Source organism: Megalobrama amblycephala, linkage group LG7, assembly GCF_018812025.1.
Source record: "Megalobrama amblycephala isolate DHTTF-2021 linkage group LG7, ASM1881202v1, whole genome shotgun sequence".
Classification (NCBI taxonomy): Eukaryota; Metazoa; Chordata; class Actinopteri; order Cypriniformes; family Xenocyprididae; genus Megalobrama; species Megalobrama amblycephala.
In genome coordinates this window covers 30,543,733-30,568,833 of record NC_063050.1, presented here as the reverse complement: position 1 = coordinate 30,568,833, position 25,101 = coordinate 30,543,733, and the positions used below count along the sequence as shown (strand labels likewise).

General features: G+C 38.4%; 1 protein-coding gene across 3 annotated transcripts in view; it reads right to left on the bottom strand.

Annotated features, from left to right (window-relative positions):
* Positions 1 to 25,101, bottom strand: part of klf12a (Kruppel-like factor 12a) — a 30,487-nt gene that overhangs the window by 2,984 nt on the left and 2,402 nt on the right. The window contains exons 2-5 of one of the 3 annotated variants that reach the window (XM_048196990.1): positions 21,813 to 21,945; positions 15,394 to 15,475; positions 10,676 to 11,240; positions 5,118 to 5,256 (exon numbers count right to left, since the gene is read on the bottom strand). In XM_048196990.1, the coding sequence (XP_048052947.1) occupies positions 5,118 to 5,256; positions 10,676 to 11,240; positions 15,394 to 15,459 (770 nt within the window). In that variant the 5' untranslated portion in view covers positions 15,460 to 15,475; positions 21,813 to 21,945. The remainder of the gene's footprint in view (positions 1 to 5,117; positions 5,257 to 10,675; positions 11,241 to 15,393; positions 15,476 to 21,812; positions 21,946 to 25,101) is intronic. The other 2 variants (XM_048196989.1, XM_048196991.1) reach the window with 2 other exon arrangements.

The window sequence follows — 25,101 nt, the reverse complement described above, 5'->3', positions numbered from 1 at the left end:
GCTATGGTAAATTATTCCTCGTTTCCCAGCTAATTATGCAAAGTAAATTATAATTATACCAGTCATAGTCTGATTTCCCAGAAAATTTTGAAAGCTTGGAGCTTTTCACATAACCAGAGTGGATTTTCGTAGCGATATTCAACAGATAGAAGGGTTAGGCGACTGATTAGAAAACCTGTACGAAAACAGCTATTATTTTTGTAGTTCCGTTTGGTGGCGCTAGCAGATTAGAAATGAAATGACAAGGGAGTGCAGGAGAACGGGGTACATATACTGTAGTGAGTCAGGCATGGCAGCGGCCATTTTGACTGAGGGTTCAGGCGAGGCGATAGCCATCTTAACCGAGGGCTCAGGCGTGGTGATGGCCATTTTGACTGAGGGTTCTGGAGTGGCGGCCATCTTGAGAAGGGACTCTGGACTGGTGGCCATCTTAGGAAGGGACTCTGGAGATGGGGACTGGCGAACATCGTGGGGTGGTCCACTGAGTGATGGCACTGTCATCAGGTATGCGTCCCTTAATGCATACTTGAGACTCCGATGAGACTACGTGGGATGGTCAGTTGAGTGATGGCACCCTTTGGGTTGTCAAGTGGGCACCCTCCTTCCTTGGTGTTTCGCTGATAGGCCCACGACACCTCCAGAGGGTTCAGCAGTGAATCCCAGCATCTCAGGTTCAGGTCTTTCCTCTTCACCCATAGCCACTGGCTTCCCTTTTCCGCAGTTGCGGAGAGGTCTTTGACTGCCTGCCGATGGGCCTTTCCTCGCACTCCCATCTCCCTGAGTAGCGTGGATGTTGAGGTGGCTATGAACCCTCTGCAGCCTACTTCCACTGGACGTACCTTCATGTTCCAGCCTTGTTGTTGCGCATCGGTTGCAAGTTCAGCATACCTCAACCTTTTCCGTTCACAGGCCTCCTCCACTGCACCCTCCCAGGGCATGGTGAGCTTGATGATGTAGACAAGCTTGAGCGAGGTTGACCACAGAACAAGGTCTGGTCGCAGGTTGGTGGCTGCGATTTCAGCTGGGAAGCAGAGTTTCTTGTTCAAGTCTGCCAGCAGCTTCCAGTCCCGTGCTCTGCCCAGCTGACCAGAGTCTGATCTTATGGTGGTGAGGTTGGCTTGGCCCTCACCCTCCCAGACAAATGGTGTTGGCTGCCACTGGGGTGACGGGGGAGGAAGGGCATTCACGCTTGTCCGTCGACTTTCCAACACTGCTGCAAGACACTTTAGCACCTGGTTGTGCCGCCAGGTGTAACGGCCTTGGGTGAGGCTGGTCTTGCATCCCACTAAGATGTGCTTCAGTGTTGCTAGACTTGGGCATAGAGGGCAAGTGGGGTCTTCGGCATACCATTGGCTTAGGTGAATGCCCATCTTATATTTTTGGGTCGGGTCTTCTGTCAGCACACAGACGAGGGACACAGAGGTAAGTGATACAATCAACAGCAGGTTTATTGCAGAGATAAAGACATCACAGCAGTGATAACAGTCCAGGTAAGTAGGCAGGGAGAGGGAATGTCTTGGTATGGCTTATCTGGAGATCCAGTGGGGGCCAAGGAGCGTGGAGACGAAGGAGAACAGGAGCTGAGGAGAACTAGGACAGTTAGCAGGAACAGTAGGTAAGTAGATTGCAGGTAAGAGGGTCGTGGAGCTTGACATAAGAGTAGACAATGACGTTGACAGTCGCTGACGAGACCCGACAAGGGAGTGCAGGAGAACAGGGTACATGTAGTGAGAGCAGGGAATGATGTGCGGGTGCAGGGAATCTGTGAAACGAGGAGATGAGCTGACTGGGTGCAGGTGTGGAAACAGGAGGGATGCTGAGAAATGGAGTTCAGGGACGGTGAGACAGACAGTGACGTGACAGTTATATATATATATTTTTGGCAGCGGCTATTTGCAAGTTCAAATAGCAAAATATATTCTACCTACACTAAGTGACAATAGCAGCATTTTTTTAGCGATATGCTATTTACACTAGGTGAAACAAAACTTACATACATTGGTGGGCGGAGCTAGTGTAAATAGCATGTGCCAACAAGGGACGCTATTTGCACTTAGTGTAAATAGACACTCCGATATTGGCTTGTCAGGGAAATCTGCCTGTTCTTATCCTATCTTGAATTTGATGTATTTTTTTTCTTGTTTTGATAAATTAGATTGCAGGCCTATATGTCACTTGAAATATTTTCCGTAAGGCAGCAGAGGCATTTTCACCCCCACCCCCACAGAGCCACTTCCTGTTTCTTTTGGGTTACAGGAGTGCAGGGTGTGAGAGTATGTATGTGTGTGTGCATATTCATGTGCAGGATGAGGGGCATTGGGGGCACCTGTATCTTTTGGCACACTCTATCACTTTTGGGGGCCAAAGAGGAAAAGAGAGAAAGAAAACATCCTAGATCTGTTCTCCTCCATTAAACAATATCTACATTTTTTAAAACACTGTCACTATTTTCCACATTCCATCATATGCTCAAAAGGAGCTTGGAATTTTTAGTCTGAGGTCAGAGGAACTCCATCTAGAGTGTTTTACAATAAGAATCAATGTTAGATTGTTGTCAAGGCGAGAATCAGGGAGGGAAACAGCAGCTGCCATCAGACTAAACTCAGCACAGTCATTTATGTTCCGTCTTTTGTTTGTATGTTTCCCAGTGGAGAAGACCAGAGGGGCTTTCCAGTGGTGGTGACGTGCAGGGCAGCATCACTGTCTGGAGATCAGTTTATCAGAATAATAAAGGTAAGAATGAAGTCCATTCATTATTCACTAGCTGACCACAGGTCAAGTAAAATATAAACCTGCATCGACTCTTGCACCTGTGTCCATAATAAGCATGAACTCCCTCTGAGACTGAGATCAGTTCCTGAAGCTCAACTGGTTAAACAAGGTCATGCATTTAATTTCCAGGGAACGCAAGATGGCAAAATATATGTTTATACTGAATATATGCCATCTGCCAAATGCATAAACTTATATATTTAAAGATAATTATAATAATAAAATAATAATACAATAATTATGGAAAAACAGGATTTACTTATGAATAGTTTTTCCAATCAAAGGTGTCTTAAAACATTTCCAAAGTGGTTCTGTCAGATTTCAAGTTTTGTCAACAAACTACAACTGTATATACAAACACTACATGAATCACTGGATCAAATTCTTATTGACTGAAGAACCAACAGGTCAATTCAGCAACTCTCTCTCTCACACATTCTCTTTCACAATAATATTCACTTCTGCACCTTGCTATAAATCATACTGGCACCTTTGTCCTTTCCAGACACATTTAGACAGTTCTGCCAGCCTTTTTGCCTCTGTCCCTACTTGCTCTCACAGGTAGAATTTTCTTATAAATAAGCTATATATTTTTTGTAGCTATAGCTCGAAGCTCTCAAACAAATAAAGTTTTTATGAGTCATGCAACTGTCTATTTAAATCTCCATTAAAGTGCCCCAATTATGCTATATTAAAGGTTCCTAATTTTGTTTTGGAGGTCTCTTGCAATAAGTTTACATGCACCCAAGTTCAAAAAACACTTTCATTTTCTCATAATATACATTGCAGCATCACCTCTTTTTTCACAGTGTCTGAAATGGTTTGACAAAGGATTCAGTCTCTATAAATTCCTCCTTTCTGAGAGCTTACTCTGCACTGATTGGTCAGACGGCCCAGTCTGTTTTGATTGGTCTACTGCTTACAGTGCGTGTCGGAAATGAAACGCCCATTACCATATCTGAATTTCAGCTCCGGAGGCTTCCTCAGCATTTGTACACATTGATGCGAACAGTAACAATGGCATCAGTTTTACCACATCAATTCAAGTCTGAGTTCTCATCTTTTGGAAGTGCATGCAAAGTGGAATTTCTTTCACAGCACAGTAATCAGTGCCTTTTTGACATGTCGACAAATTTAACCAAACTCTTCCAGGCCTCAGGCTCAACTACAGTGTTTGAGGGCATGGTCAAAGTAGACATTGTTCAACATTGTTCCATCATACACTCTAAAAAAATAATATGTTGGCTCAACAACAAAATATTATCGCAACAGTTTGCATCAGTTTTTTTTTTTTTTTTTTTTTTGAGTTATGACAACTTTGAGTGAATTTACATTCAACCAACAAGCTACACTGAGTTAGAGGAACTTGATAATTTGTAGCATAAACACAAATATTTAAGTTGATTACTCAATCAGAGTTGTAGCCCTGGAACCAATCAATCTCATCTATTTCAGTTCAAATCAACAGCTTTAATAGTACATGCCAAATATACTTATTTAACATGTATATTTAATGAACAAGTACGATATTACTTGTCACTGGCAATAGCTCAGTCATTGCTTAGAGTCAATGTACTTTTTACCTTCTTGGATCTACTCTTCAGCACAATGGTGACCACAAAAACTTCAACATAACAGAAACTCTTTTAAATGTCAAACATAACAGTATTAAATAACAGGCCTTTCACTTCACTAAAAACAAATAAATTAACACTTAATTTCAACATTTATTCTCCATATCCAGTCCTATATGCAAAGCATATAGGACTAGAAATCCACTGCCTAATTTCCGAAGTTATCAAGACAATTTCATTACGTTACTACAACTTAATTTAAAAAAAAAAGCCAATTACCTTTAAACAATGGTAAGTTGATGCAATGATCAACATTATTATGTCAACTGAACAAAATAATGTTTGCACCATAAAAGGTTTAATTAAAACAATAAATTCGAATTTTTAACTTGAAACCATGCATTTATTTCTAGAGTGTAGGTTTGTGCAGGAAGTAAGACTGGAATTACTGACGACTCATTTCAGAATCAGTTCTTTCTTTTGGGAGACAAAAAACTCCATTTCTCTTGCTTTTTGTTCTGCAGATCTGCAAAAATCTGCAGACCTTTTACATTCACAATAACACACTATATTAAAGGTAATATGTGATTTTTTTTTATAATATAAATATTTTTTATTTTTAAAATACCTAATTTCTTATATCTATACTTTTTTCATTGTGCACAGAGTGAGATCTGAGAATTAACATCATACATCATAATGATAGATTGGTGATAGAAGGTTGTAGACTAGATTATAAATATTGCTGATTAATGATAAAGGTGTCTTTACTCTTGGACAGCGCGGGCGATAGTCAGGGCAGTGGATCCTGTTTCATTCACACTCTCCAAGGTCACGTTGGGCAGGTCATCATCCTCGCTGTCACTCAAAGATCGCCGTGGCGACAGTCCATCTGCAATTCGGTGCGTGACTGGATAAAAACAGAAGTTTGATGCAGTTGAATTTACAATATGTCCATATGATTAAGTAATTCCACAACATCCCAAAGTTAACTTACAGTCAGTATACTGCAGTCTAAACAAACCCAGCGTTGGTTTTCTGTACTTGATTCAGAGTTTGTACATGGACTAGCGTAATTAAATGATTCATACAGTATGTGACCTTTGAAATGCTGGTGTCTGAGGAGAAATTATTCAGTTATGTGGACACTGACACTTCAGGTTGATTCTATTGCCATAGCACTAACACAATAAACCAAACTAAGATTCTAATCTAATGGCACTTTGGCACTGATTCATGTTCAAATATAAGCTTGATAGACAGCAGAGAAATTGCTTAAAGGATGGACAATTTTAAAAGAAACATCACATAGATTTGTTTTTTCATACAACATCAATTTAAGAAAACCAATGAAAGCACCAATAAGAAAAAAAATGTTTAATTTTTTTTTTTTTTTTTTTTTTTTGTCATTTTGATGTTTATTTATGTGAATCTCAAGTACTAATGACATTTTATGTTCTTGATTTCCACACTTTGCCATTTGGAACAACATGAACATGAGTAAATAATGACAAAACTGTACTTTTTGAGTGAACTCAACTGTTCCAAGCTCAAATGAATGATAGGATATAGTTCACTCTATTCCAATAATAAGAGAGCTGGGCATGTTTGTATTGGTTTGTTTTGTTTTGTTTTTGTTTGGTTGTAATAGCAATTTCAAAGGTCTCCATTGTATCGTGTCATTCCATGTCCTGTCTTGTTGCCATGGATACTTCATGAGAGACTGCAGAGCATAAGGGCACAGACCCTCAAGATAGGGGGCAGGTCTCTGTGTGAATCTTAAATGTTTTTAATGAACCGAAATAGGATCATCAAAGTATGAACTGCACAGGCCTAATTATGTGTCAAACTGCTTGTTTGCACACACACTGTGTGCTTCTGATGTAGATAAATGCCCTTCTCTGATTGGTCAGTCTATAGAGGAAAGAGCTCTGAGACACAACACACATACGCACACACACACACACACACACACACACACACACACACACACACACACACACACACACACACACACACACACACACTAATACAGGACATAAGAGAGACTTATATGACATTGGACATCTCCAACCTCTATCTATGCCTCCCCCCAAAGGAAAACAGGATGAAAAAAGGGGAAAAGAATGAATGGAAAGCCTTCCTAGCCACAGAGCCCATTAAAAACAGCTCTGTTGCCCAGAGGCAAGCTTTCCTAGAAAAAAAAAATGGTTTGAGATTTTGTGTGTGTGAGAGAGATAGCAGGGGATGAATTACCTCATAATTAATCAAAATAAAGGTAAATTTAGAACATTTTGCCAATATATATATATATATATATATATTTGATTTTTCTTATACACACACACACACACACATAATTCTTTTTTATTGTTTTGTGTATCTTTAAACTGCATGCGCTTTGTCACTAATAAACCCAAGTGCCCTTGTTTAGCTAAGGGAAGTTTTTGCCATAGCATCTACTTCCTGCGGGGATGTAGCAGCTGCCTGTTTTGAGGAATATAAAGAGCCGAGCACAATGGAGCTGCACTCATAAGAGCTGAGCCTGTCTAACACACAGCCGGGCTCTGGGTTCTGTCACTGACCCTGCCAGGCAGCAACACGGAAACTCGAAGAGAGGCTTTTAAACACAGTGCTTTGCACCTACGGAGGAAGAGAGAGGAAAGTGGTGAAAGGATGAGAATGAAAGACTTTGCAGAAGGATGGATTTCTTAACCTCACCCATCGCTTTTCAAGAGGCGAGTGTTCTATCTATGTCTGTCAAATCATGCGTCGGCTCGCTTGCTGATGTACCTGAGTTTGGGGTAAATTACTTCAAATTTGTCATTGCACAGTTAAAACAAAGCACAAGCTGTATCATCTTGTTATGTTTAAACACTAAGGCCTGGTTTAACAGAAAGGGTTTAGATTAAGTCAGGATTAGGCCTTAGTTCAATTAGGACATTTAAGTAGCTTTTATAAATGTGCCTTAGAAATAACATTACTGGTGTGCATCTTGAGACAAAACAATGGCACTGACATATTTTAAGATATGTCAGTGCAAGTTGCTTTCAGTTAAAACAGCTCAAACATGCATTTTAGTCTGGGACTAGCTTAAGCCTTCTCTGTGAAACTGGGGGTAAATAATGGTTGAAGATGAAAAAAATGGTAGAAGTGAAATTACAAGGGGATAATATTGACATTAACACAAAGGAAAAATGTATTACAATTACAATTTGTGCAGATGCATACATGGGTAAAATGTGTTTTTCTTAAAAGAAAGTTTGGCTGCATGTAGTCTATGTATTTAACAGTGTTGGGCAGTAACACGTTACTGTAACGCACTTACTTTTGACAGTAACTAATACTGTAACGCATTACTTTTTAAATAAATTAACTATTAGCGTTACCATATGGTGCGTTGTACGTTACTTTTTTAAATTAATTAATTTTGGCTGAAGTGTAGCCTACAGCCTAACCTGTTTACAGCAGCGACGCATTGTAGGATTGGTGGATAACAACCACTGTAAACACGAAGACGCACTGTGGGCATGTTTCCGTTTATTCAAGTATGTGCGGCAGTCATGGCGAGTCAAGGCGAGAGCAAGACGAGTTTCTCAAAGTGGAAATATGCTCATTATTTCACTTTAGTTGAGCATAAAGACAAAAAAACCTTTTAGTCAAATGTAAACTGTGTCTTTCTGGTTCGAAGGTCCTATCTACTGCGATAAACATGTGACATGCTGGATCGAAAATATGTGAAATACATTTTTCTAGTCGACTAGTAGTTGTTCATTTAAGCCATTAGTTGACTAATCACATTTATATTCATTTAATTTCTTAAATACTGGCGAGAACTAATAATAGAACTAGAACATAAACTAATAATGAGCGTTTATGTTATATAGGCTATGCACTCAAGGGCACGCATAACGCTTGCCATAAAGAACCTGCAAAAGTAATGATTATGAATATGACAAAAAACAGCAAGGAGACATTTTAATTGTTTATTAATAATGTAATGTTTTCTGAATCAGTGTCGGCTGCAAAGATGAAGCTGACATTGCTGACTCTCATCATCTCCGCATGTACTGGACGCACCTAGAGAGAAAATGCACATTTCATTCGGATTACATAATCAGAGTAGACTCTTTTCGTTTTTAATTATTTCGTTTTTAAATAGATATTTCAAGCTTTCTATAGATATATTTCTCATGTATGTGAGGCAAGCAGCCTATACGCTGAGTTTCAGTTCATTTAGCCTATAAGACGCGGTCCAGTTCACGCGCCAGTGATCGCGCCCGCGCATCCATGATTATATTGCCTGCAATGTTTGCTTCTTATTTATTAAATCCAAGCAATTGGTTGATGAAACATTGATTAAAATTAAGATACAATTTTTACAAAGCGAAATTCACTTTAAAGTGAGGCTTTCTATAAAACAAAACTTAATGAAGTGGTCAAAATCATGTCTGACTCACTCCATGTCTCCCGATATATTGCGCATCTTTTGATGCATCTTACTCACGCTGTTCACTTTTCATAATCAAATAGATGAATTTAAAACATAACATAGGACTATTTAAACATATAAATGAAACTACATTTTCTTTAATGACAGTACAGAGAAATTTCATAAGCAAGAGCGGATCATGAGTCACGAGTCGAATCAAGAATTATTTATTCTTAGACTTATATTTAATATTGGGGGCATTCAAGTTATTTGATATATATATATTTTTTTTTAAGTAACGCAATAGTTACTTTCCCTGGTAATTAGTTACTTTTATAATGATGTAACTCAGTTACTAACTCCGTTACTATTTGTGAGAAGTAACTAGTAACTATAACTAATTACTTTTTTAAAGTAAAGTGCCCAACACTGGTATTTAACAGGAAAAAAATCATGGAAGTGTAAAATGAACGAAGGTCAGTGTCATAAAGAATGACAAGAACTATTTAAATTCATTATTCCCCCTTCTAAAACCATCCACTATGCTGTATTCTACTATTCCTTTTGTTTGTTTCCAACCTAGAGATGTTTTGCTTTTGGACAATCTTTCAAAATTTGTTATTTTAATATCATTGAGATACTGTTGTAGTTTTTATTAATATTTCGAACTTATTATTTTTTTAATATTCCATTTTCATTTAAAGTTTTAGTCATTTTGTTTTTGTAATTTTTATGTTTATATAATTTTCTTTTAAAATTCTGTTTAGTTTTAGATTTAGTTATTTTAGTACATCAAGTTAAAATAAATAAAAATGAGAAATGTTTTTATTTTATTTCTACTTCATTTTAGGTAATGTTTATTTTATTTTAAGTGAACTTTTCTGTTATTATTTTTAAATTTTATTATTTTTAATTAAAATTTTTTTTTTTTTTTTTTTTTTGTTCTAGTTAGCTATAATAACCCCTATCCAATGCTTGCAGTTTTCGAGATCACTGGAGCGAAACTCCAATAAGTGGATACCTAGTATCGGAATTACTTATAATGTCATATGCTGAGAATTTGCCAAAATACAGTCAAACCACAATTTATTCGGACACCTTGAACATTTCATTTTATTATTACAGTTTACTATAGTTAAACAAAAAAATGGTAATAAAATATGACAAGATCTCAGAGTTAAACTGTGTCAGAAAAAAATAATCTTAATTATGTCAGATAACACTTAAGCAAAACATGGTCAAGTCAAAGTGTTTGAATAATTTTTGGTTCCACATTTTTATAAATTTTACTGGTAGTCCACTGTATGAAGATTTTTTGGGTATAATATGTCACAGTTTACTTTATTTTGCTATCCTCACTTACATAAATGAACTACGGTGTCCTGCACCCACTAGTAAAAATATAAAAAATTATATCTAGTATCTGATACATTTTGGTTTGACTGTAAGAAGTTCATGTCACAGACAGTTCACTAAGTTTGACCGACAAATTGATGTATAACAACATGGTTTATCAGCGTAGCAATTTTATTGGATGTTTGGGGTGTCAGCCATTCATCTGTCATAAGGTCTCTAACACTGTGTCTACACTGGATGCGACAATTGTGCCACAACAGCTTGAGGCTGTCTACACTACTGCGACAAAGCGACCATTGCAAATCCATTTGTTCTTTGCGCCTGAAGTAGCACGAGCACAAAGTACATCAGAAATAGTACAGAGCATCATTTTACTGCTGGGAATTTGCCATGTTGTGTTGCACCACGCCGTGTCCAGTGTAGACAGCATCACTGATTATAATGGGTTCTAAGTGCTTTTGTCATGTCACGTCGTGCAGCTTGCATCTAGTGTAGACACGGTGTAAGACAATCAAGCGGCGCATACAGGCTTATGTCTCACCTTTCCTGTGCATCCTGTTTTCCTCCAGCAGCGGCATCATGAGCCGGCTGTGACCCAGCGATCTCCCCCCAGTGTAGACCAACGGCATGGGCTGCATCACCACCGGCACCCGCCGAGGATGGAGGTGGACCGGGCTGGAGCAAGGAGGCATCAGCTGGGGCATGTGCAAAAACGACTGCCCCCTCAGACTCCTGGATGGGGGAGATGCCACCACTGGGCCAGAGCAGGACGGAGACATCTTCAAACGAGGAACGGGGGTTATAACTGAAGTGGAGGAGGATGAAGGCATGGATATTGATGACGGTGATGAAGATGACAGAGACTTGCTGGAAGGAGGGGACCGTGGACAGAATCGTATTGATGATGAGGACGATGAGGGAGACGAAGACAAAGATGACGATGCTGAAAGTGACGGGGAGGTTCTTGCTCTGTTGGTGGACAGGTCCACGGGCTCTGTTTGTGTCTGGAAGGGGTCAGACAGGAATCGTCTATCATCTGACTGTGTCCGAAATCTGCGGTTCAACACCAACACGCCCATCTCTGTATAGTCATGGATCACAGGAGACTAAGAGGAAAGAGACAGATGGAAATCAGTTAACTATTAATTACTTTTGAAACAGGAACATCCTCTAAAATCGAGCTTTAGAGGAATATTTAAAAGGCTTTAAAGAGATTCACTCAAAAGTGAAAACTTCAAAATTTTCAAAACATCTTCTATTGTGTTTCACAGAAGAAAGTCTGGTTTTGGGTGGGATGACATTAGAGTGAAGTGATGACAGTTTTCACTATAAGTGCGAGGGACTATTTTGTTCTATCTATTAATTTATTCAAATTTATATTTTATATATATTTTTTATTTTATATATGTTATCTACATTATTTTTAAATGTGTGTTATGTGAATGTGCAAAGAAGTAGAAGAATAACAAGCATAGTAAACTGTAAAACTATTTGTGCTACAAACCAATGTGTTTATGATTATGATGATAAATTAAAATAATATGATAACAAATACCATTTTACAATATCAAGCAGCATAACACACTAGTTTTGTACAGGTAAAATAACTGGAAGTGGATTAAACTGGAAGTCTTGTACATTCAAGTTACAAATGGCCGTGCTGACTCTTACGATAAAAAATGGTGGGTACAGATATTTTATTTTAATTTGAATACATTCTCTTAAAAGATCAGATAAATTAACTTTTTATGATAAGGCAAGGTCAGTTCAGGTTGTAAAAAAATGTATATATGTATATCATCAGATATTTATCATGAATGGTCACATTTATTTTGTGATCTCATTGAAACAGAGAGTGTTCAGATGAGAGAGAAGGAATTGCCACCCTACACTACCTTTCTGAATTTGGTGTCATTAAGATGTTTCATTTCTTTTTTAAAGAAATTAATACTTTATTCAGCAAGCATACATTAAATCGATAATTACAATTATAATGTTAAAAAGATTTTGAACTTTCTATTCATCAAATAATTCAGGTAAAACAACAACAACAACAACAACAACAACAACAACAAAACTCACAGTGTAGCAGCACCAAATCAGCATTTTAGAATGATATCTGGATAACCAGGTCTGTCACTGACTAGAGGGAATGATTATACAGATTCTGTCAATTCTGTAATTTATTACTCACGCTCATGCCGTTCCAGACGCCGTTTTTTGTTGAAATCTAATGGCTCCGTGAGTCCTGCATTGGGAGCAATGACATTTTCTCTCTCAAGATCCATAAAGGTATTAAAAACATATTTAAATCGCCAAAAAAAAAAAAAAAAAAAAAAATTATTTAGTGATGGCCGATTTCAAAACACACCTTCAGGAAGCTTCGGAGCATAATGAATCAGTGTGTCGAATCTGCAGTTCGGATCGCCAAAGTCACGTGATTTCAGCAGTTTGGCGGTTTGACGCGTGATCCGAATAATGATTCGACACGCTGATTCATTATGCTCCGAATCTTCCTGAAGCAGTGTTTTGAAATCGGCCATCTCTATATAAGTCGTTATTTTGTTTGTTTTTTGGCGCACCAAAAATATTCTCGTCGCTTTATAATATTAATATTGCACCACTGTACTCACATGAACTGATTTAAATATGTTTTTAGTACCTTTATGGATCTTGAGAGAGGAAATGTCATTGCTGGCTATGGAGGCCTCACTGAGCCATCGGATTTCAACCAAAATATCTTAATTTGTCAACGAAGATCAACGAAGGTCTTACGGGTGTGGAACGGCACGAGGGTGAGTAATTAATCACAGAATTTTCATTTTTGGGTGAACTAACCCTTTAATGTACAACATTTTTAATGACTGGTAAGAGATTCTAAGTGAAATAACTTAAGATTTGTTACTGCATGGGGGGCTGAGATGAAAGACGGGGGGCTGGTGCTTCATAAATAGGGACTAGCAACAACTACAGTATGTATTGAGAGTATTTATTTATTATATGGGATAATAAACATGACAAAAAGGGAAGAAAAAGCAGTCTTTCAGGCATTTACTGACTCAGTTGTTATCCTAAATTAACATTGGTAAATCGACAAAACATTCCAGTCAAACATCTCAGAAGCACTCACTCAAACTCAATGAAATCATGGACAAAAAGTGGTCTGCTGGCAGCATTATTTCTAGCCCAAAAATTTCCCTTCTGTTTTTTACTGTGGTTGACTTGGAGGCTGTTCAGCCGAAATGGAACATGTTTTGAAACTTCATCTCTACCCCATTTCTCTCTCTCCCGACTCATGCTTCACCTTTCCCACCTTCCTATCCCTCCCCTCCTGCGCGGCCCACATCCAACCCCTCGTATGGGGGGCTACCAGTCATTATGGCTAATTTTCCGAATCCGAATAGCTTCTGGTGAGGACGGCTTTAATAGGGGGGAGCAACGCATTTCCAAGAAAAGGGGCTTGGCGTTGAGCCCACTCAAACAAGAAGCACGTTTCAGCATCTGCACTGCCTGTTGATTTAACACACTTCAAAGCTGAGCTGCGTGGCCCACGCACATCCTGCACTCAACCCGAACAACGGCACGACAATGACAACCGTTAAAACGGGTAAAACAGGGTGCAAAATATTATGTGTGTGGGATTAGCTGTGCATGAAAATGGAGAAAGAGAGCATAGGACTTGGGAAGTGGGGGAAACACGTGTATATGCTTATTTGGTCAGGCCTGAAAATCTGGCATGTATCCTGAAGACTCCAAGCATGAGACACCTTAATCTAAACCACTAGACAAGCAATACACAGTACGTTAAAGGCAGAGTTGCTTGGTACTTGTAGGAATAAGTCCTTGTATTTCACTCCAATATATGAAAAAAGAAGAAATTATATTTTGCATAAAGACAGTGAAGCCAATTTTTTGTGAGAACCATTATTTTCATTACAAGTATAGGCACATTTGCCCCCCATAAAAGTATAAGCAATTAATACCATAAAAGATTGTCAATGTTATGTCCTCATTACTGAAATGATATACTGTATATAGCCTAATATAATATATATTGTATGATATATATTGTGTGTGGGTCTAAATAATGAGGAAAGTAATTGTCCTGAAAATATCACATACTATCAATAAAAATTGTAACAAGAAAAATCTTAATAGTCCTCAATGTAGCCTCAAGGCCGGGACTCAGTAACCCGACGTCAAAGAACTAGAGGCAACGAAAGCCGACTTGAACACACCGAAAGAACTTAAGCCGACTGTCAACTAGCACACACACTCTGCGCCTGCGTATAAAGGAGATAACTTTCTGTTTAAGCAGAAAAATTTGTCTATAACCTATTCGTCATTCAAAAAGGGAAAGCGAAAGTAAGATTGCATGTATACAAACCATAAACAAAGCAGCGCTTGTTACCGTTTTGAATATCAATCATGCTGATCATGTTCTTTATTCCACTCCGCTCATGTTATTATGAAAATATTTGTGTATTCGAGTGCTCAGGTAAGATGACGGAAAATCAGAACAACCTTCTGTCTGTGCCGTCATGACTTTGCTTGCTTTCATAACTTTTGCTTATTTTCTCGTGAACTGACTTGTTTGCTATACTGAACAGCCAATCAGAGTTCTCTCTCTCTCCGACGGCCCGACGCCGATTCAACATGTCGAATCGCCAAAAAAAAAAAGCAGACGAGGACCAACTTCAGCCAACAGAGACAACTTAGTCGACCGACGCACGAAAACTGCCTGACGGCCGACCGTTGGCTTGGTGTGCTCCGGGCTTTACTTTATTTACTGAAGTCTTGAGACATTGTTTTTACCAGCTTTGTGACATTAACCCAACAGAATATGTATAACCAACCCGATCTCATGGCAATTTGTACGTATTTTACGAGCTGGCTAATTCGTACAAAGCCCTAACCCAGCCCCTAAACCTACCCGTCACTGGGGTTTAGACAAATCGTATGAATTCGTACGAGTGAAGTTGTACAAGTGAGGTCATACGAATTAGTCACCTTGTAAAATATGTACAAATTGGTCGTGAGATAGCATTGGTATAACAGTTAGTTTGGGTCCTCAAATTTGATTGGTCAAGTGGTGTTTTAAGAACGCTGATATGTAACAGCACTGGTTTGCATCACTCTGCTTGACTGCGTTCGCACTGTTCCAGACTGTGTGACTATGATATCGTTTAATTACCACGTATCATCTTGAGTGTTGAAAGCCTCTGACTACACCTGTGTGGCATCGCTTTGACCTCTTACCCGTCTCTGTGACTCTGCAGGATCGATTTTGACTGGCAGGGCTGGCATCCCATCCAGCATCAACATCCTGATAGCACTCTTCCTGTGAGGCATAGCAGAAAAACAACGTTAGGCTTCAATAACTTGAAGTGTTATATCACACCGTGTTGTTCTGCAGACAGTCAGCCATAGTGAGGAACAGAGAAATCAAATATGTTTGGTATAACTGTGATGACACGACCTCACAACCTTACATTTGTCTCACAGATCGTATGTGCTAGCGACAGTCCAATAGATAAACTGTGCGAAGATAATAACAGCAAACATATGTGAGAGAACAGATCAAATGGTTTAATAAGCATTAATATATCATTCTGAGAAGTGTTTACTAACACATGAGGTATTTTACAGTCATGTTTATCAGGAACGCTGTTTCGCTTCACTGTGGACAGGCTGAATAAAGCTGTCTCTTACTGAATATGATCATGACCTGAACAGATGCTTTGACTTCAAAATCAATTGTTATTTATCATTTAGACTGTTCTGTTTACATCTCCAATTGTGAGCACAGCAGCATAAAAACAATTCAAATTTTGCTACTTTAGATTCTTTTAAAGCAACGGTCCTAAATTATAACATCTGGCAAGCTATCAGTTACTCAATAAGGAATGTTCTTATACATAACTTTGTACTGACATTGCCCATGTTGTCACATTCAGTTAAGACGTCATTAAACATAGGTAGTTTCAGCAAGGAAAGGATTATACAGCAGTGTTTTCCACAGTCGTCAGACATTTAGTGTATTCGTGATTTGACGTGTTGTGTGTGTACCTTGCTATAGTAAATGAAAAAGTGAACTGTTGATGTACTAAATGTCAACAAATAGCTTCCAATTTCCAGACAGCAGGAAATGAGAGGTGTGAAACATTTACACTTGCACAAATGACTAGAATTCAAATGAACAAGCTGTTATATTCACTACTACAGAATCACTCTCTGCTAGCAAATGCTAATTCCCTGCTTCAGTAATGCCATTATAAATCTAACTGGAAGGCAATGAGCCAATTACATGATACTCTTTTTTTTGCCCACCCCTCGCCTATGGATTAAAACATTTTAAAATTGATTTTTAACTTCCAAATTAAAATTAATTTGTTAATGTCAAAAATTTTCCTATATCGCATTGAAGAAATAAAATAAAAGAAAGAATACAATTCTTAAAATAAATCCATAAAGGAGTTTGGCACAATCTCTTATTAATATTTCATATAAAAATCACATTTTAACAAAACCAGTTCACTGCTTATTAATATTTGAAAAAGTCATGTGATAAAACCAACATGGAGAAGAAAAAAAAACACAGTAAGTGATATCAAATAGGACCCTTATGAAGTCTCTTCAAATATTAGATAATTAAAAATTTTTATGACAAAACAAGGTAAGTTTGTAACGTCATATCGTGAGACTCTCCAAAAATGTTATGAATTTAAGAATTATGATATTACCTTTAAAATTGTTTTTTACTTGGTTCATTCAGTTTAAAATTTTCATAAAATGGTATAAAAATTGAAAATAACATGAACATAAAACAAAGTGTACATTTTATATGGAGAAAATTGTGCTCACGCTTTACGCTTTACTAGTCGTTCTCTCGATTTACTAAATCGTGCACACGAGAATTAGTAAGTTGTGCGTACGATTTATAAATTAAGGGAACAACTTATTAAAGCATGCGCACAATTTATTAAATCGAGGGAATGAATAAGTGAATTGTGCGCATGATCTATAAATCAAGGGAATGACTTAGCAAAGCGTGCACACGATTTAGCCTATTATTTTTTTTCCTGCATGTCATGTGTGGGGCTCTGTAATTTTAAGAACTTGTCACATGTATTTTTTTATTTTCTTTATCGTGAACACTTTTATTTGTCATTGACCTTGATCGCATTTGAGCTCATTCTTAAAATTATTCTGATACCACTGGTTTTCATTCCAATTGTATTACTTTTTTACTGTACTTTTTTACTGGAATTAACACTACATAAAAAAAGCAAAAGGCAGCAATGGCTCACAAACATGCATAAAGAGCATTCGGAAGTGTTGCATAAGTCTGAATGCTCCCTTGGTTGTTGGAGGTCATGGGGTTAGTCCTGTCTCATAACTCTGCAGCACTGAGGAGGTGAGGAGGTGAGGATAGAAGAATAGAAGAGGTGGATTATATCTGGAAATCACCTGATTTCTTCATGTTACTGCAGTGCTTGCAGATTCATTAGAGAGACTGGAAACTGCTGACTGTTTTGGCTACTGTTGACCTGGTTAGTTTACCTCTCTCTCTCTGTGTGTGTGTGTGTGTGTGTGTGTGTGTGTGTGTGTGTGTGTGTGTGTGCATGACCGTAATCCTTGGCAGACAGGAAACGGGTGGGGTCCGAAAGGCTGTGCCCACTTAAAATCCCTGCTTCCAAAGACTGTGTATATCCATGTGTGCCTGGGTTTTCAAGACAGAGAACGCCCAAACCCACATTAATGGCACCAATCTGAAGACACTTCACTTCCCCATGAGCGTTCTTACCAGGGAAACTCCTCTTTAAAGCATTGGTGCACACCACACCCAGGTGCGGACTGACAGCACCCCACTTCACATGTGTGCATGTACAGTAACACCTCATGCAACAGTTCTCAGATGAAGCCATTAGAAATGTTTGGTTACTTGGGGCTGGTTGGTGAATGTGGTATTTTATATTTCCTTTACTCTGTTCAGGGGACTTAGTCTGAATTATAAGGTACATTTTTAATGGATGTCATTATTACACAGATATTAGTGAGCTCCCTACCTAGATAGCATTTACGGCATCAGTAGGTGCACTCACAACACAAAGGCTGTACCAAAAGGTAGGCAACAACTGACCAACCAGCTAAAATCAGCTGAATACCAGCTTGGCCAGCATGGGAAGCCAGCTTGACCAGCTTTAAAATAGCTAAGACCAGACAACCAGTGGCAGTGTATATATATAAAAGTAGTTTTATCTAATGACAAATTGGTGGGTGTTATTAAGTAAAAAAGTATTAAGTCATTAGCTTAGCAACGTGCTAACTTCAAAATTGAAAACAATTCATTCACAGGGTTTTATATGCACTAGACAGGAAGCCTGCTCACAAGGTTTTGGGATATCTAGTATCACGCTCGCATCAGGATCTACTGGAATTTTATCCAATGTTTGTGTGTGCTATTGGGTCATTAGCTTAGTAACATGCTTATGTCAATATTTATTGAAATATTTTTTCAGTATTTAAGTATTGGGCCATTAGCGTAGTAAGATGCTAACATCACATGCTAATGGAATATTATCCAGTATTTGTGAGTATTACTGGGTCTTTAGCTTATGTTAGTGTTTATTAAAATATTTTTTCAAGATTTAGGTGCCCTATATAAGTAATGAGTCATTAGCTTAGCAACATGCTAATGTCAAAATCTGTTGGAATCAAAACTGAGTCGACCAAGATTAGACTATCTGAGAATGCTGTCAGATCAGATGAGATCATCCTTGGTGCATTTCACTCAGAGAGAAAGCAGTGACTCAACATTTTTGTGGGGAAGTTGGCAAGAATAATCAGAATGTGACCTTGGGTCAGAGCTGCTCCCTGCCCACTGCCCTGCTACTGATAACCAGGCTCAAATCTCACCCCACAATACCTCCTGTACAAACATGCCTTCCTCATCTCCACTCTTCCCTTTTCTCCTTCCTCCCCTGGAAAGATAACAGACACAACTGGGTCTTTACTCACAGAGCTTTTGAGATACTGCTCCAAGACCAGACCTCTCCTTTCTAAATTGATCTTAGTAACTATGTGCTGAAAAATTGAGCAGATCCAAAGACACTGCTCTGGATCCGTCCCCAAGATACAGACTTCTTCTGGATTCTCCTGCTTTGCATAATTGTCTTTTGCCAAAAAGCCCTGAGTGACTTCAGACTTTCCATTTCAACAGAGCTCATTTTCCTTGGCAGGACAACGTCTGTCGGATAGAGCCAGGACATTGTCAAACCTCCAAGAGAGAAAAAGTGAGGAAGAGAAGAGTGTGTGTGTGTGTGTGTGTGTGTGTCTGTGAGGAATTGCTCAGGAGAGGTGTGCTATTACACTATTTGAATTAACTGTGAATGCACAGCAACGTTTAAAGAATTGGCCAGACCCTTGAAGTAAAACAATGCCAGGAACAGATGTGGCCACTAATATAAACATTCCCGTCTACTGAACTGACTCCTCTTGTTCAGCAGATCTCTGAACAATTTCATCTGAACTTGTGATGCCACTAAATATGCTCATAAATAATATTCTCTCATTCTTGGTTCCTATTAGAATGTTCTCATTTCGTTCCTATCTGTATCTCGTTATTGAGGAGATCTACTAAATCATCAGTGATTCTCAAACTGTGTTAACTGTGGTCCCCAGGTGGGAAATTTCTCTCTCTGGAAATGTACAGTCTACAAACTGTGTCATAAGATAGATAGACAGACCGACCGACTGATTGATTTGAGCGGCATGCCAAGAGGGCTGATACAGAGTGCTTTCCAGGCAGGCCAGCGACAGGTGAATCTTTATCAGTTTGCCTATGAATCGTTCAACTCAATCAATTTGTTAAATAACACAGATTCTATTGTCTTTATGTGTGAGTAACTGAATCATTCACTCAACCAATTTGTTAAAAAAAAACATGGATTCAACACTACTGCTGTGTTGCTCATGGTCTCTCAAATTCTGCTGTGACTTTGTTGGAAACTATTTTCTTTGGTGGACCAAACATTTAATGGCAAATAACTGGCAATATGGAAAGGTAACTATTGTGTCTAAAATATAAGTTCAACATTAACTTTAAAAGGATAGTGTAACTGTTGTATGTAAGGGATAATGACTGGATTTACATCACCCCATTTATTACACAGCTACTTGCCACATAAGTAAATAATTCAACACAAAATAGTGATTTGAGTTAAAATATTTTGTTAGCTCACTTATAACAAACTCCAAGCTTCTTACTACAGTAGCAAGCAGACATAACAGATAAAGGATAATGTACTGTCATCACACATGGCTTTTCATCAAACACATAAATACTGACATATTGATTAGACCTGAAATTGTTTTAAAATCATACCCGCTTATTATCTTAAAGTATTACGCTAAGCATTTATTTAAAATAAATAATCTGACAACAAGATGAACACTACAATATTACTGTAAAATGAAAAATGATGAACTCTGAGGTCATTTTCAGAGAGCGTGTGAACAAAGTAGCACTAGTTTCTGTTACTCTGATGAGCGTTCTGATATGTGAATGGGCAGTTGTTATCAGGAAATATCAGACCACTGGATGATGAAATCGACCAATCAGAATCAAGTATTCCAGAGAGCTTTGTAATAAAAAAGGCAATTGCATTCTCACAAATATGGTTTTCTGCTCTATCTATCTTGAACAATATGTTGCCGACAGTCCATAAACTAGCACTAGGAGAGTTGTCAGTGTGTTAAGTTTTAAAAAATGTCAACAATTTCTTAAAAGAAAAATCAAAGGTGGCTCAAAATTTAATAAAACACTACACTAAATGATAGTTCATTGAATCAGTGACTCGTGTTCAGGGACTCTTGAATCAAACTGACTGACCTCTTGGCGGCCCATTTCACACACCTAGTGGTGGTCTATCATCAGTAGTTGTAAAGAGATTTTGGCATTATGGCTACAATAATAAACGTTCTAGACAAGATGTTGATGTATGAAATCCTTGAATGCTCTTCATGGATGAAATGGCCTTCTCTCTCAGCTTCACAATCAATGCTTTGTGTGAAGATTCATCTGCTCCTCACAGTCTTTAAAGTAAATAAACACTACAAAACGTCTCCTGCAGATTCCTCAAATTTAGTTTAAAAAATCAGGCTTCTGCATTTTCCACTTGCCTTCAGAAAGAACTAGGAGTGAACACGCTCACTTACACATCTGCTATTGATTTGAAGGGAGCCTGGAACCCCTCCATTTAAATCTGTCAGTGTTAGGAGCGCATAGGTTAGTATTTACTGACCTCATGTGGGACCTACTTGCCTTTTGCCATACAGGTGACAGCGTCTGTCTGCGAATGGAAAATCTGTCAAATGTCTACGTCCATCTATCTATATGGAAAACGAATATAATCCAACCATGTGTCCTTTCTGTCTCACACAAGACTAAGTCGATGAAAGTACCAGTGCGCTCTGAAGAGTGAAAGTGTCAAAAACTGTTTTTCCTGTTTCGCAAACAACTCAACTAAACCTCAAGATATTCTTTATTTTTTCTCTCCTTCTTGTCTGTAATATCTTCTTCATCTGCTCTTTTCTGACACTGCACAGTGTGTTGTAAGAAACTTATTATTGCAGGTTTGAGATCAGTTTTACAATGGTGAAGATCAAGACCTTACTAAGCAAGCCTGCTCCCAAATCAGGCCAAAACAGATGACAAATGGCCTCTCGGTCACAGCTTGGACTGGTTTGCTGTGCTCTCTTCCATGAAGACAGCGGGCCAGAAACATCTGAAGCTCTCTCTCTGGTGTTCTGCTGGACAGGGTGAGACAGATGTGTGTAATTTGACTTGAACTATTGAACCGCATGCCGTCAAACTGTTTATTATCAGAGGTCTGGCACACACCAGGTTGCGCAATATCTGAAGGCCATGTTATTAGGCAATATTGTGCAATGCGTGGCGTCGACTGTGAAGAGTTTAAGAAAAATGCTCTTCTTGAGAATGAGAGCTTGACAAAAACAGGGGCAACCATCAAATGATTTTAACATTCCCTAATGCAGGTCAGTTGACTCAGTGCAAGACAGTGACTTGAGCCAAACTAATCATAGAATGACTATGTGGACTTGCTTCCTGTTTTCCATTAAGAGGCAGCCTCTGGGAGGAACATTTTTGGATTGTGTCTGATCTAAATCATAATTAATGAGCACAACTCTAGTTAGAGTTCATTGTGCTCAGCTGAGCAATCCATTTTGCATTTTGTGGTGTTACATCTTGCTGCCTTCACACCTCTGATTGCTCTCAATATGGTGAAGTATATACAGTAAGGGAATTACATTGACAACTGTTTTCGAGAGGACAAACATTTTCTATGCCGTGCTTGCACGACTATAACAACTACGGCTGGGCTAAAAATATATATATCTAGATAGTTTTATATTATATATTTTTGTTTCAAATAATGCTAAAATAGCTTATTATTTTATTGAAACCAATCAGATATAAAATCAATGCAGTAAAAAAAAAAAACAGTAAAAACTACTTTAAAAATAATCAAGGTATGTTCTCCACTAAATTAACACACAAAAGAATCAGATTACTTTTTCAAGTAACTAGTAAAGTAACGCATTACTTTTAAATTTACAACAAAAAATCTGAGTTACTTTTTCATATAAGTAATGCAAGTTACTATGTTTTCCAATTTATTGACTGATAGTTCTCCTGTCCCCATGTTGGGAGAAATCAGGAGTAAGTGCAGAGGCGTTTTGTGTGCTGTGTAAATGGTTACACATCACTGTGCTGTGATGGTTATTCTAGACTAAATGTGAGCAAACATTTACTCATTTACTTCTCTGGCATCCTATTCTTAAATGGCAGCACAGCTGAAAGGCTTGTTTGTTTGAACTGCGCCCCCTACTGTACAGGAGTGAATTTTTATTTCCTACAGCCTGAGGCTTATTCATTTCACTTTGGGTGTGAAAGGGCCTTTACATTTGCCAAAAATAGAACTTTTTTTGTTGTTATACAAACAGCCCAGCCCAGATGAGAAAAAGTAATGCAAAAGTAATGTAACACATTACTTTCCATAGAAAGTAACTTGTTTGGACTTTTTTAGGGAGTAACGCAATATTGTAATGTATTACTTTTAAAAGTAACTTTCCACAACACTGCCTACATGGCATTTATGTATTATTATTTTTTAAATTTTAGTTTAATTGTACCTTTATTTATGGTATTGTGCTATTAGTGTATAAGACTGTAGAAAAAAAAACTGAAAGGTATAAGGGTAAACGAGAACCTTTTTTTAAAATTAAATTAACATTGCAATTAAAAATGAATAAATATTTTGCTGAAAAAATTCCATGTGCACATTTTTGAATAGTGATGTCAAAAAAATGGTTTAATCGGACTGAATCAAGAATCAGTTAAATGATTCATGCAAAAGAACTGAACCAATTAAATGCTATTTAAATTGCGGTCACAAAATTTGCATGAAGACAAAATTTTAGTAAACTTAATAGCCAAAATTAAAACCAATACTCACAATATTGGCTAGTTTTACATCACCAGAAAAGAATTGCAAATATATCATGAATATTCAATATGTCACCCAGTCCAAATAACCACCCACTAAGGTGTTTGAAAGTCTTGCCTGTTTCACAGCTGGAAGAGATCTGCCCGCATTCCCATTAGGCTGTGCGGACTCAGGGGGCAGCGATAGCCCTTCCCAGCTGTCCTCAGCATTGTGGGAAAGCCTGAGCTTCTTCTAGAGCAGTGCCAGAAAAGATTCGGCCCCTAAAGCACAGTTTGAGTGCCAGTAACCAAACATGCTAACTAGCGTGACTGCTAACCACCCAGAGACTGAACATCATAAAAAGAGTAAACTTACAGAAAAGAAGCGAAGAGAGAGGGGAAGCAGAAGGAAAGGAGGACAGGAAAGGATGTGATCGCTAGAGATTACGCAGCCCTTCCAAAACAGATAATGACCACAAAGCACTCATTTTTCGTACTCACAAAGCATGAGTTTTTACCCCTTGAACAATATTAGCCCTCTTCCCCGAGTGTTATGATGCCCCTGCTCGTAATGAGCAAGGCAGCTGTGTTTGTTTTCCAGCAGTGCATGCTCACACAGGGCTGGGTAAGAATTGTTTTTCCTTCTCTGCCCTTGGTGAGGCTGGAAAAGTCACAGCTGCAACTAAAGAAAAAGTGGAGAAAGTGAACAAGAACTGCAGGTGAAAACCAAAGAAGAGACCGAAAGGAGAAAGAGAGAGAGAGCAAGACGTACAGAGGTTAAGAAAAAGTACAGCTTTTAGCTCTTCCGAAATAATTTGCCCTGACAGCAGCAGTGGAGCTGAAGACAACTGTCTGGCTTTGACAGATCTCTAACCAGGAACAGATCCCACATGAAACTCTCTCCCTCTTCCTCTTGCGTTTGGAGGTCAGGTCCCTCCAGGAGTGGTTGAGGGGTCAGAGGTCAAAGTTCAGTCAAAGTGTTCACAGGAAATGCATCCGCTACAGGCTCTGGTCGTAGCCCTTTTGCAGAACTCTGTTTAATGGGCCAGGCGGTCACTAGGGAGATCTGCTGTTTCCCGTACTGTACAGGAACCACCCTGCCACTTCACTCTTTGTAGGCTGGTGACTCACAAAGGAGATTTAGTTCCTCTGATTTGTGTTCTATGTGCACATATGTGTAGGTGTGTGTAAGTGCATATCTGGGTGCAAGCATCTCGGTTTCTATGCCAAGAAAAGCTACAGTTCACTGAAGCGAAGCTTGAGTACTTCCATTTAAAATTCCATTAAATGTTTTGGGTTACAATTAATATATTCTGGCTAGGGATGATAATGCAAAAGTAAACAAAAGTACAATACCAGTCTTTCTGTATAATTTGTGTCACAGTTTGGTACCCGAGTGCTGTCTCTGTGAAAAACGCTCACATTTCACAGCTGCTGCATTTGTGAATAAACAAATG